General features: G+C 42.2%; 1 protein-coding gene and 1 non-coding gene across 2 annotated transcripts in view; both read right to left on the bottom strand.

Moving 5' to 3' along the window:
- Positions 1 to 3,875: 3,875 nt before the first annotated feature.
- The window catches only part of LOC145390641 (E3 ubiquitin-protein ligase TRIM9-like), a 50,050-nt gene continuing 40,490 nt past the window's right edge, over positions 3,876 to 13,435 (bottom strand). Inside the window, exons 5-11 of the mRNA XM_080265432.1 lie at positions 11,651 to 11,807; positions 10,593 to 10,625; positions 9,265 to 9,398; positions 7,057 to 7,195; positions 6,463 to 6,687; positions 5,362 to 5,534; positions 3,876 to 4,013 (exon numbers count right to left, since the gene is read on the bottom strand). Coding sequence (XP_080121558.1) covers positions 3,876 to 4,013; positions 5,362 to 5,534; positions 6,463 to 6,687; positions 7,057 to 7,195; positions 9,265 to 9,398; positions 10,593 to 10,625; positions 11,651 to 11,807 — 999 coding nt within the window. The remainder of the gene's footprint in view (positions 4,014 to 5,361; positions 5,535 to 6,462; positions 6,688 to 7,056; positions 7,196 to 9,264; positions 9,399 to 10,592; positions 10,626 to 11,650; positions 11,808 to 13,435) is intronic.
- On the bottom strand, positions 9,697 to 9,815 carry LOC145390830 (5S ribosomal RNA). The gene has a single exon (XR_013895742.1). It is a non-coding gene; the product is annotated as a 5S ribosomal RNA (ribosomal RNA).

Raw genomic sequence — 13,435 nt, forward strand, 5'->3', positions numbered from 1 at the left:
GTTTTTAAATTTCCTCCACACAGCCTCCCTGTTCAATCTCTTATCCCTTGTCCCAGGTCTTTTTGGGTCTCGGCATTAAAAAATTTACCTTAGATTATTGGCTGAATTACATGCCATCCAATATCACCAATCTTAACTGCCAATAATGTGGGGGGGAGAAATTACGTATGGCCTCACCACCAAGGCTTTCAAACATCTGACCACACACAAATAAGCACAATGTCTGGCTACTGCCTGGGAGCCATTAGCCATACAAATCAGACATTTTTACAACATCCTGATAACAACATCGTCGTGTCGTTTATACAAGTGCCAACATGCTTGCTTGACCTCCATGCTGCTTGATCTCTAGCAGCAACAGCCTGGTAATTGCAAGATGAACCCAAATGGCATCAGTTGTCCCATTTCTCCTCTCTACAGTACTGAGCCTCCAATGTCCATAACAGAAATTTGCCTGATTACAAATTCGAATATGCAAAAAAATGGTTCTGCTCCTATATATAGTTGCAAGTAGAATTTTACCTATTATAACATATACACTTCTCTCATATACATTATATATATATAGAACTGCCACAAGTGCATCCAATTTCCTCTAGTAGTGTGAAAAATTGCAATATAAAATGGGGTGTGGTCTCTATAGCCATCTAGGGAAACTCTTATAACTCTGACGTACATATATTAATCTTCCGCTATATCTATCATCCATATAAAAAACTGGACTACTATTATTAAATACTCAAAAATAAAATAATCCTATGTACAAAATAACATAAAAATAATACTTACACTAGTACCCCCTTCCTTCGTCCCCCACCCCCATGTTTTTCATAAATTCTTTACGATTTTCTTCAATGTATTTCAACAGCATGTTCATTATTTTTTTTTTTTCTTTTCAATTAATTTCAGGCCATAAATTTTTCAATCAGCAGAATCTCTTACATTTAATAAAACTTTCTAAAGATCACATGCTAATTTTTCAGTAATTAATATATTCCACCTTCTCATTTTCTCTTCTTCCTTCAGTTACGTCTATATTTTAACTTTACACACATTGATTCTCACATTCATTGCAACTAAGACTTTTTATAATCTTCTCTTTCCATTTATATTTTTTGAACTTTAAAAATTCTACTTTTATCTTACTTTTTTATTATACACACAACATCTGTCCCCAGCTCACTTAATTTCTCAGCCTTTCATATATCACTTTACCCTATTAAATTTTCAGCCTTTTTTTCATATTATACATTCTTACAGTTTCCATTTTAAGTCCCTTTTATTTATTTTTGACCTTAAATGCTCCACTCTTTACCACTACATAATTATCTAACCTCTGAAATATTTCTCTTTTTAGTTACACTTATCTTTTCAATTTTTCTCTTTAATTACTATTTGCCGTTTCCTATTTTCACTCCTCTGCTATTTTCCTGGCATTTCAAAATTCATCTTTTCAATCTTTTTCTTGTGCCTTTTTTCAATCACTCTTTGGTTACATTTTGGATTTCAAATGTCACTTTTCATAACAGGTCTGGTTATCTGAATTTTAACATTTCAAATTTCCACTCCAGCCACACATTTAACATTTCAAACTCTTACTTCAACTTCATTTTTATCCATTTCTAAATTCATCACTTAAGCTGCTTTTTTGGCCATTGTATTTCACTTTTATATATTTTTTTGTATTTAAATTCCTGTGTTACATTTTTCATCATTTAAACTTTCACTTGTTTTACTTCTAGCCTTTCAAATTTCTACTATTGTAATATTCTGTCCTTTCAGAGTTCATTTCTTAGTTTCATTTTTAACCTTTCTAGCACTCAATTGAATTTCTTATTAGCCCTTTCAAAACTTCATTCTTCACACATATATCTGGCATAACAAAGTCTCACTTGTTATATTTCAACCATTATATCACTTGTACTAAATTTCCTGCTATTCAAATACTGACATTAGTTTTATATAGTCTATTAAATTCTACTTCAATAACTTCAGCCTTTGTTTCTTTTTATTTTACCTGTTACGGATCAGGCTTTTTAAATTTTCCTACTCTACACTTTCTCTCCTTCCCTGAACATGTCTTTGGTTTACTTTTCCTAGAGACAAGTTTTCTTCTCGTCATCCAAAACCGCAACCTTCCCTGGCAGTTTTATCATCCTGTCCCCCATTGGTTCGTTTGAATTTTTGCTTGGCTCCCTGATTGGCTGATTTGATTTCTTCCTCATTTTCAAATCTGCAGTGTTTACTGGTTTCTTCTCCTCTTTCACTTTGTCATACTGTTCTTCCTTCTTTCTTATTGTTCCAAACTCCTTTTTGATTTGTTCACTCGTCCCAAACTCCTTCTTTATTCGTTCGTTTGTTCCACCTTCTACCAGTCCATTTTTAAACTGGTCTGTCATGAAACAAACCTTCTTCCTTCCCTTCTCTCCCATTCCTTCATTATCAGGGTTGTTTTCCACTTCTTTCCTTTCTTTCTTCTTTTCCTCAATGTCGTCTTTGCTTAGACTTCTCCTATGCACACCTTTCCTCCTCTCTCCCACTTCATTTCCCTCCTCCGTTTCACATTTATCTTTTATCTGAATTTCTCTGTTCTTCCATCGGTCACTGCATTCACTCTTACTTCTCCTCACTCCATTCTCAATCAATCTCTCAGTTCCATCTTCTCTTTTCACTCTCATTTCTTTATCTCTCCCTCCCTGTTCCTCTTTATCTCTTATAAGTGTGTCTACTTCCCTGTCCTTCCCTGTTTCTCTCTCACTTCTACTCCTCTTCTCTCCATTCTGACCACTTCCTGCCATTTTATCTCCCGATTTCACTCTGATTTCATTATTGTTCTCTCCTGGTCCACCTTTATCTCTTGGTTGAGCTTTCCATTTCTTCCATAAATCCATTCCTTCACTTTCACTTCTCCTCACTCTATTCTGGCCAATTCCTGTTACTTTATCTTTACTTCTGACTCTTATTTCATCATCTTTTTCATCTGTTTCATCTTTATCCCTTATTTTTAATTGTGTTTCTCCTTTCTTCCACAATTCTCTGTCTCCACTCTCACTTCTGCTTCTTCTTCCTCCATTCTGACTACTTCTTCCTCCTTGATCCTCCCTTTTCACTCTCACTCCTTCTTTTGTCCCTCCCATGCCATCTTTATCTCTTAGCGCCCTTTCCCAGTTCTTCCACGGATCTCTCTCGTTGCTCTCGCTCCTACTCCTCCGCTCTCCACTTTGACTCATCCTTCTCGCTCTCTCTTCCGTTTTCATCCTCGCCCCCTCCCCTACTCCATACTTATCTCTCATCTGCGCCTCCCACTTCCTCCACAACTCCCTCCCTTCACTCTCACTTCTGCTCCTCCTCACTGTGTTCTGAGTGACTCCTTCCATTTTGCCTTCCATTTCCACCATCAATCCATCATTTTCTCTTTCAGTGCCTCTCGTTTTTTTCCTCTCGGCTCCATCCACGTCTTTCCATCTTCCGTCATACGTTTCTTTTCCCTTCTCAAGTCTTTTCATCTCTCCCACTCTTCCTTCCTTCTTTCCCTCCTTCTTCACATCTCCTGTTCCTTCATTCCTTTCCTCCACCTCCCTCCTGCCTTCGACTCTCTTTTCTTCCTTCTTTCTCACTTCCTTCACCTCCCCTCTACCACCTCTCTCCTTCCTTCCCTCCTCCTCCTCCTTCCTACTTTCAATCTTTCCCTTCTCCTCCTCCTTTTCTTCCTTCATTCCTTCAGTCTTTCCACCCTCCTTCTTTCCCATCTCACCTCCCTCCCTGCACCCCGTCCCATCCTGTTCCCTACCTTCCTTCTCTGGCTCTTCCCTCCTTCCCTCTTCCTCCTTTCCTTCTCTCCTTGCCTCCGCCTCTTCCCTCCTTCCCTCCGCCCATCAGGTATCGCTCTGGCTGTCGTAATCGGAGAGGTGTGGGGGTGGGTTGAGGGCGGTGTGTAGGGTGACTGTAACATTACGATTCACACTAACGGCCGGGTACAACACACCCTCAAGGTCTGTGAACGCTACATCACCCTGGGAAAGAAAAGAATATACTTAGGAAAGTGGAGAGGATGGAGAGTGACAGACTGACGAGGAGAGTGTATGTGAGTGAGGTGGGAGGGGAGAGAGGGAGGGGGAGGCCAAGGATGAGGTGGAGGGATGGAGTGGAGAGGTATATGAGAGAAGGGGGTGTGAGCTGGGAGCAGGGCAGTGAAATGGCGGGGGACAGGGCGATGTGGAGGCGATTTGTTTGTGGCCACCCCATGTGGGATTAAGGCATCTGGCAATATACAGACAGACAGACAGACAAGAATGCTACATCACCCTGGGAAAAGAAATGAATACAGTACATAAAAAATGGGAACAGATCACTGCAAACCACAATACCCCTTCAATTCATCCATCATCTAATTCTTTACAACTCCATCAAAAGCAAACATGCACAGGGGGACAACTCACTCAAAATATTTAAGCCAAGGGTGACCAATCGCTTGTCCCTGAGCAGCTTTATTGTATCGTACCACTTTGTATCATTTATAAAGGCTCCAATATATCTGCATGCATTGGCCTTGGTTACCTAGTGGCAGCCCTCCACACTGCTTGATCTCTGGCAGCCTCCCTATTCAGTATTATGTGTGCTGATGCTCCTAAACCCCTTGGACCACCAGGCACCTACTTATGGGTTATTTGGTTACCACTCGCTGCAGTAAATAAGTTACCTGGGCTATTAAGAAATTACATGGCTTGACTCTCAGTGCAGACTCACCCACAGATACACTACATCCACATCAGCAACATCAATGTGGTAATATCATGGCCATCATCAATATCATCAACATGGTATAGCTTCTCATTACATGCACACATAAATTTCCATACATACCCATACACTTTTCTCTCTCTCTCACACACACACACACACAAGCTGTTCAATGCTGACGAGTGCCTGTGTGCCAAGGATAAGATCAAGACGAATGGCAACAGTTTCTCTTGCTCTCTCTCTCTCTCACCCTGTTCATCATTTTCTTTCTCTCCCCTTGCGTTCATCATTCTCTCTCTCACTGTGTACCATCTCTCTCTCTCTCTCTCTTTATCATGTTCTCTCACACTGTACCATCTCTCTCTCTCTCTCTTTATCATGTTCTCTTACACTGTACCATCTCTCTCTCTCTCTCTTTATCATGTTCTCTCACACTGTACCATCTCTCTCTCTCTCTCTCTCTCTCTTCATCATGTTCTCTCACACTGTACCATCTCTCTCTCTCTCTCTCTTTATCATGTTCTCTCACACTGTACCATCTCTCTCTCTCTTTATCATGTTCTCTCACACTGTACCATCTCTCTCTCTCTCTCTGTTCATCATGTTCTCTCTCTCTCTCACCTGCTGTTCATCGTTAACAAAGAAGGTGAGGGTGCCGTGGGTCAGATCCAGCAAAACACCCACCGTCGACCCCACACTGACGCCTCCTTCACATCTGCCGTGGTGCGCTGAGCCGTGTAGGAACCATGAGCGCTGGTGGTCTATGTACATCGCCCAGCCGTGTGTGTCATTGCCTGTGTGCGCATGAGAGAGAGAGAGAGAGAGAGATTTAATTATGTTGTTCGAAAGCTATATATATTAGTTTAAGGTGTGTTGGGTCATTTACCTGTTTTTAAATACCTGCAATTATATTTTTAACAAGCAGATTCTAATAGTAATAATAATACTGTAATGATGCTGATGCTAATAATAACAATAATAACAATAATAATAATAATAACAATAATAGTAATAACAATAATAAAATAATAATAATATTAATAATAATAATAATAATTTGTGGTAGGTGGGGACGCTTACCATCCACTCACTCGATGTAGTGCTGCTCTCGGCTGTCTGCCCTTTCCTCTCCTCTCTCCATTCCTTCCTTCCTCTTCTGTCTTTCTTTACTTCATTCTTTCCTCGTCCTTCTGCCTATGGGTGACTTTACACTCCCTCTTTTGTCTTTCTTTCATTCTTTCCTCTTCCTTCTGCCTGTGGGTGACTCTACACTGAGTGACAAGCCTAATGGTTTCCTGTACACCAGGAAACCATTTACTATGTTGGGTGGTAACCATATAATATGGCACCTAGTGGTTTAGTGGGTAATTACAGCACTCCAATTGGATTGAGCCGGTGAAGGTTTATATCCAAGGGGTGGTTGGGGTTATTGCTCATGTAATGCCACTCAGGGATGAGTGAGGCTGGTCACTCATCTTAAATGTCAGGACCAAATTGCCTAGCCCCGGGCTCCTACGCTTCTCATGGGGCAACGTAGAATTGGATGATGGATGGATGGATAATAATAATAATAATAATAATAAAGTAATAATCTATCCATCTATAGCCAGATGCCACAATCCTGTTAGGGGTGGCCATCTGACACTGAACAAAAGTAATAATGGTGGTAATAATAATAATAATAATAATAATAATAATACTCCCACCACCATGGCAACTCACCCAGCATAACCTCTTTGTTTACACTGGCCCGCGCGACCCCAAACACCACATCGGCGTTGGCATCGTACGAGTCTATGGTGAAGGTCCAGAAGTGGCGACCCCTAGAGAACGCCACCGAGGCCAACGCGACCCTATGCTGGTAACTCTCGCACGTCACACCCGCACCGTCGAACACAACGCGACATTCAGGGTGGGACAGGGTGCGATCGAGGGAGAACCAGGCAGCTGTGGGGATAGATAGATAGATAGATAGATAGATAGACAGATACATGCAGAGGTAGATGGGTAGATAGACCCATACATAAATAGAGGAAACAGACAGGGATAGACACAAATAATAGATAGATTGATTGATAGATAGACAGATATATACAGAGATAGATGGATAGACAGACAGACAGATAGATGCATACAAAAGTAGAGGAAATAGACAAGGATAGACATGGATAAATAAAACAATGCTGGTAACTCACACAGCTCACCCCCACCACATCAAAACAACACAGGAGTGGAAACATCAGTGACATTATAAGCTCTTACTCTACTACTACCACTACTATTACTCCTACTACTACTACCCTTACTACTACTCACTGGCGGACGTGCGTATGGAGAGGGCTGGGGAGTATGGCGACACACCGGATATGTTGTAGCTGCGGACACGAATATGGTACAGGGAGTTGAAGTGAAGGCCCTCTACAGTACAGCTGGTCTCCCCCCCACGATACACTTCCTGTGGAGAGAGAGAGGGAAGTGTTAGGTAGGGAGAGAAGAGGGGAGAGAGGAAGGAAAGTAGGGAGAAAAGAGGAGAGAGAGAGAGAGAGAGAGAGGGGAGTGTCAGGGAGGGAGAGAAGCAGAGAGTGAGGGATGTGTTAGGTGGATAGAAGAGGAGGGAGAAAGGGAAGTGTTAGGTAGGGAGAGAAGAGGAGAGAGAGGGAAGTGTTTGGTATGGAGAGAAGAGGAGAGAGAGGGAAGTGTTAGGTATGGAGAGGAGAGAGAGGGAAGTGTTAGGTATGGACAGGAGAGAAAGGGAAGTGTTAGGTAGAGAGAAAAGAGGTGAGAGAGGGAAGTGTTAGGTGAGGAGAGAAGAGGAGAGAGAGGGAGGAAAGGAGAGAGACAGGGAAGGAAGGAACTAAGTGGCAGAGAGATAAAATGCACTTATTCTATGGGCCAGCTTGTCTCACCACCATAATATCTTTCCTGCAGAGAAATTAGGAAGTGTTATGCAGGGAGAGATGCTGGGAGGGAGGGAGGGAGGGAAAGAGGAGGGGAAAGAGAGGGACAGAAAGGGAGGGATGGAAAAAACATGGAAGAGAGTTGAAACATAAACTCTCAATGATACAGTTTCTCTCGCCTACAGGATACACCCCCGCAGAGAGATGTGGAAGTGTTAGACAGAGAGAGATGGAGGAAGATTAAAATGGAGGGAGGGAGAAAGAGAGGGACTAGGAAGAAAGGGGGAAGGAGAGAGAAATGAAAAGTAGAGGGGAGAGGATGTGGAAAGGGGGAAAAGTGGGAGACTGAGAGAGTAAGAAGAGGAACAGGGGATGTAAAGATGGTGACTGGGTAAGAAGGGACGAAGGAAAGGAAGGGGAGAAGCAAAGAGATTATGAGTGACTGAGGGAGAAGAGTAAGAAGGAATGAAGGAAAGGAAGGGGTGAAGGAAAGAGACAAAGAGTGAAAGAGGGAGAGAAGGAGAGAGAGCATACTGAAGTGCCAATTATGTAAAAGGACGATGGTAAGATACAAGAGAAACGTAACCAGCCTGCAGTTCAAAAAATTCATGTCTAGATAAGCATGGGGCCAAAGTAATAATAATAATAATAATTAATAAATAAGGATAATAAAACAAAATAATAATAATAATAACAATAATAAATAATAATAATGATAATAACAATAATAATAATAATAATAATAATAATAATAATAATAATAATACTATACTAATAATCTATCTATAGTTAGTCTGTTTTCATCCAACAAAACTGGGCAACTCTTACAATTTGAATATTATGAGCCTTAGTTATGAGGCAGGAATGAGTCTCCTTGGTTACTGGTCAAATTTACCCTCCCACCTGACTATGCCTGACCACCAACTGAGTTTAAAAGGGTTAGTGTGAGGCCTGGGGGGGGCTAGGTTTATGATGGAAAAGTTGAAAGGAAGGATGGGACTGGAGTGTATTAGTGTTGTGATGAGGAGGGGTAGACTGAGATGGTTTGGGAGGAAGGATGGGACTGGAGTGTATTGGTGTTGTGATGAGGAGGGGTAGATTGAGATGGTTTGGGAGGAAGGATGGGACTGGAGTGTATTGGTGTTGTGATGAGGAGGGGTAGATTGAGATGGTTTGGGAGGAAGGATGGGACTGGAGTGTATTGGTGTTGTGATGAGGAGGGGTAGATTGAGATGGTTTGGGAGGAAGGATGGGACTGGAGTGTATTGGTGTTGTGATGAGGAGGGGTAGATTGAGATGGTTTGGGCACGTGGAGAGGATGGGGGATGACAACTGGGTGCGGAAGGTGAGAAGTGTGAACGTCGTGGGTAGGGTTGCAAGAGGCAGACCGAAAAAGACTTGGGACGAGGTCATAGAGTGTGACCTCAGGGATAAGGGACTGAACAGGGAGGCTGCCAGAGATCTAGCAGCATGGACAGCCGCCATTAGGTGACTGAGGCCGATGACACAAGCATGTTAGAGCCTGTATAAACAAAACAAAACAAAATGAAACTAATTCTTGCCAGGCAGAAACACACCAACACCACCTTCTTGGCCAAGTGTGCCTCGTCCCACCTACACGACTCACCTTATACTCGCCATCGTCCTCTATCTCCAGTATATACCCAGCAACCTTGGTGGTGGGGTGCGGTGCCCAGGCGGCTGTGATGCTGTTGTTCTCACCCACACACTCCTCTCGGATCAGCTCGGGGGGGCCGGGTGCTGGGGGGGCAAATAATTAATACTGTACCTTCAGACTACTATGACTCACTGCTGGGAAAGAAACAAAAATATGACTCACTGAAAAAAAAAGTATACCATCAGCTGGAAAGAAATACTGCAGTTTTGTTCAAACAGATTCTAATAATAATAATAATAATAATAATAATAATTTTTTCATGCATTCATTGCCAGACGCCATGTATCCCAAACGGGGTGGCCAAGGGCTTAGAGTTAATTGTTTTACAGGGAGGGGCACTAATCCTCCACCAACCCCACTTGACACGTAGGGAGAACGTTATGCCAACAGCATCTGGTGTTCCCAGGCGGTTACCCATCCAAGTACTAACCAGACCCAACGTTGATTAACTTCGCTGATCGGACGAGAAGCAGTGTACTCAACGTGGTATGGCCGTTAATAATAATAATAGGCTAACACAATAATAATAATAATGATAATATTAGTAATAATAATAATAAAAATAATAATACCAATAATGACAACAATAATAATAATTTATCAAAACTGTAATAAACGATAAAATATAAAAACTAATACATCAAGGAAATAGTAGTGTGTTGGCAAAACAATAAAATGCAGATTAAGCAACATACAGCCACAGGAAAATTACTGTTGTTGTTGCTCAACCCCCAGTCTGTCTGATGGAGCACACCTGTCAACCACACGCATGCAACTGCTTTTGTGGGGCCATCCTACAGGTACAGGCAAACCCAACCATATGACTGGGTGACATTCATGGGTAAAGTACTGACTGTATATCAAAGGTACTGTAGGGATTTTGGTGCCTGTATAAGCAAAAATGGTGCTTTGTAGAGGAACAAAGTAAATGCATATTGAGACAAGAGTGATAGAAATGCTGAAGATCAAATAAGCAAATTATCATATACAGGTAATGTTAAATTGCATAGTGTCCTACAGGTACAATACATATACCACATAGGGATCAAGCACCCCCTCACCACAGCCACACCAGCGTCCTTCCCACAGTGAGGTGCAGGGGAATGTGAGCAGGTTTGGTTCCTGGGTGGACACTACACATGCTCCACCACACGCAGGCTCCTCATCAGTACTGACACACGAAGATAAAACAGATGCCGAAGTTACGACAGAAGTGAAAATAAAACGACAAATGTGAAAATAAAGGAGAAGCATTACTGAAAGTCTTATCTCAGTACCTTCTGGTCTCCTCTCCTCACCCTCCATGCAGGCTGGGGACGGAGAGAAAAGCCGTTAGAAGGGAGAGAAAAACCGTTGCGGGGGGAGACAAACCGTTAGGAGAGAGAAAAACCGTTAGGAGAGAGAAAAACCGTTAGGAGGGAGAAAACAGCCATTCGGAGGGATAGAAAAACCATTAGGAGGGAGAGAACAGCCATTAGGAGGGAGAGAAAAACCGTTAGGGACCGCTATGCTTTGTTAGTGATAGATAAAAGAATAGACTGACATTTTGATAGATAAGTAGGTAGATAGACTAGACAGACAGAAACATGAAAAGATGAGAGAGAGAGAGAGAGAGAGAGAGAGAGAGAGAGAGAGAGAGAGAGAGAGAGAGAGAGGATTAATAATACAACTTTAAGATTGAAGAGTAAACAGCCAGAGTGATTAATTTAAGACAGAATTTTGTTAATTATTAGCATCATACTCAATATCACAAACATCACTTCATTATCATCATCATCATCATCAATTTACTGTATCATCATCACAATCACAATCACCGTCATCATTTTCCTCCTCCTCCTCCTCATCATCATCATCATCATCATTATCCTCCTCCATCTCATCATCATCATCACCATCATCATTATCTTCCTCCTCCTCATCATCATCACTAACATCATTATCATCATAATCATTATAATCTTCATTATCATCATCACCATCATCATCATTACAATCATTATCATCACCATCATCATTATAATTCTCCCCCTCATCATTATCATCACCATCATCATCATTATAATCTTCATCATTATCATCACATCATCATCATTACAATTCTCTTCATCATCATCATCATTATAATTCTCCCCCTCATAATTATCATCACCATCATCATTATAATTCTCCCCCTCATCATTATCATCACCATCATCATCATTATAATCTTCATCATTATCATCATCATCATAATTCTCTTCATCATCATCATCATCATCCAAACTAACACATCCATCCTAAAACTCACAACTCTAGCCTTCAACTCACAAATTCGTGTCTAAATCCAACTCACGTTTCATCTGGACAAAGTTGAAGGCGTTGAGAGCCCTGAGAACACCCTTGTGGTCGAGGTCGAGGTCTACGTATGGACTGAGACGCGTAGTGGTCGAGAGGTCCTTGTCCCAGCTGAGGTCCAGGTCACTCACTCGGCCGATGAGCTGGGGTGCCATCTGTGGACGAGAGAGAGAGAGAGAGAGAGAGATGGGATGAGTAGGGATTCATGGCTACATTAACAAAGTATACACACACTGGAGAGTAAAACACACACACACACACACACACACACACACACACACACACACACACTTTACTGAACATTCACAACACCCACTGACGTGTCACAGAAATGCACACACACACACACACACACACACAGACACACACACACACACACATCTACTAATACCAATGCCCAATCCTGAGTGTAACAGCCCTAGCATGTATTCAATATGGACAGTGGGTACTAGTGCCAAAGATGTGACATGTGAAGATGTATGCAAGTAAGAGAACTGCAGCTACTACTACTCTCATCTGACTGCAACTACTGTACTACTACTCTCATCTGCCATACAGCTGCCCTCTCTCCATAGTGACTACTGACCTGCTATATGATAATGGAGAGTGGAAATAGTGCTAGCTATGAAGAAATGTTAAAGAATTCATGTCTATCTCTATCTATTGCCAGGCGCTTTAATCCCATAAGGGGTGGCCACAAACAAATCGCCTCCATGACACTCTCTCCCCCACCATTTCACTGCCCTGCTCCCAGCTCACACCCCCCCTCTCTCTCATATACCTCTCCACTCCATCCCTCCACCTCATCCTTGGCCTCCCCCTCCCTCTCCCCCCCTCCACCTCACTCACATACACTCCCCTCGTCAGTCTCTCGCTCTCCATCCTCTCCACATGGCCAAACCACCTCAGTGTGTTTCTCCTAACGCTTCCTATCACATCCACATCCACACCACAACGCTCCTTCACTTCCTTATTTTCAGTCTGTCTCTCCATGATGTACAGATGTAAAATAACCTTCCACTGACAGTAAATAACAGGAAATCAAATAAAATGGGACACAAATCACTGTCAGGTAAGATCAAATTAACAATAATACTGTAATATCTATCTATCTATCTATTTATCTATCTACAGCCAGATGCCATAATCCCATAAGGGGTGGCCGACCGTCTTTGAGTTAGTTGTTTTACGGGGAGGGGCACTAACCCTACACCAACCCACTTGCTGACAGGTAAGGTATGGGTTGGTTATATGGTTACCACCCAGCGTTGTAAATGGCTTCCTGGCTTATAGAAAACCATTAGGCTTGTCACTCAATGTAAAGCCACCTGAAAAGGAAAGAAGAGTAATAAAAAGTGACAGGAAAGATGGGAGAAATAGGAAGAGAGGAGGACAGACACAGAAAAAGAATGATAAAGGTGAAGGGAGAAGTAGGCAGCACTACATCAAGTGAGTGGATGATAGTGAGGAATAGGAAGAGAGGAAGGCAGACACAGAAAAAGAATGATAAAGGTGAAGGAAGAAGTAGGCAGCACTACATCAGGTGAGTGGATGATGGTGAGAAATAGGAAGTGAGGAGGACAGACACACAAAAAGAATGATAACGGTGAAGGAAGAAGTAGGCAGCACTACATCAGGTGAGTGGATGATGGTGAGAAATAGGAAGAGAGGAGGGCAGACACAGAAAAAGAATGATAAAAGTGAAGGAAGAAGTAGGCAGCACTACATCAGGTGAGTGGATGATGGTGAGAAATAGGAAGAGAGGAGGGCAGACACAGAAAAA

Source organism: Coenobita brevimanus, chromosome 15, assembly GCF_032717465.1.
Source record: "Coenobita brevimanus isolate Jiangsu-jjx chromosome 15, ASM3271746v2, whole genome shotgun sequence".
NCBI classification, from domain to species: Eukaryota; Metazoa; Arthropoda; class Malacostraca; order Decapoda; family Coenobitidae; genus Coenobita; species Coenobita brevimanus.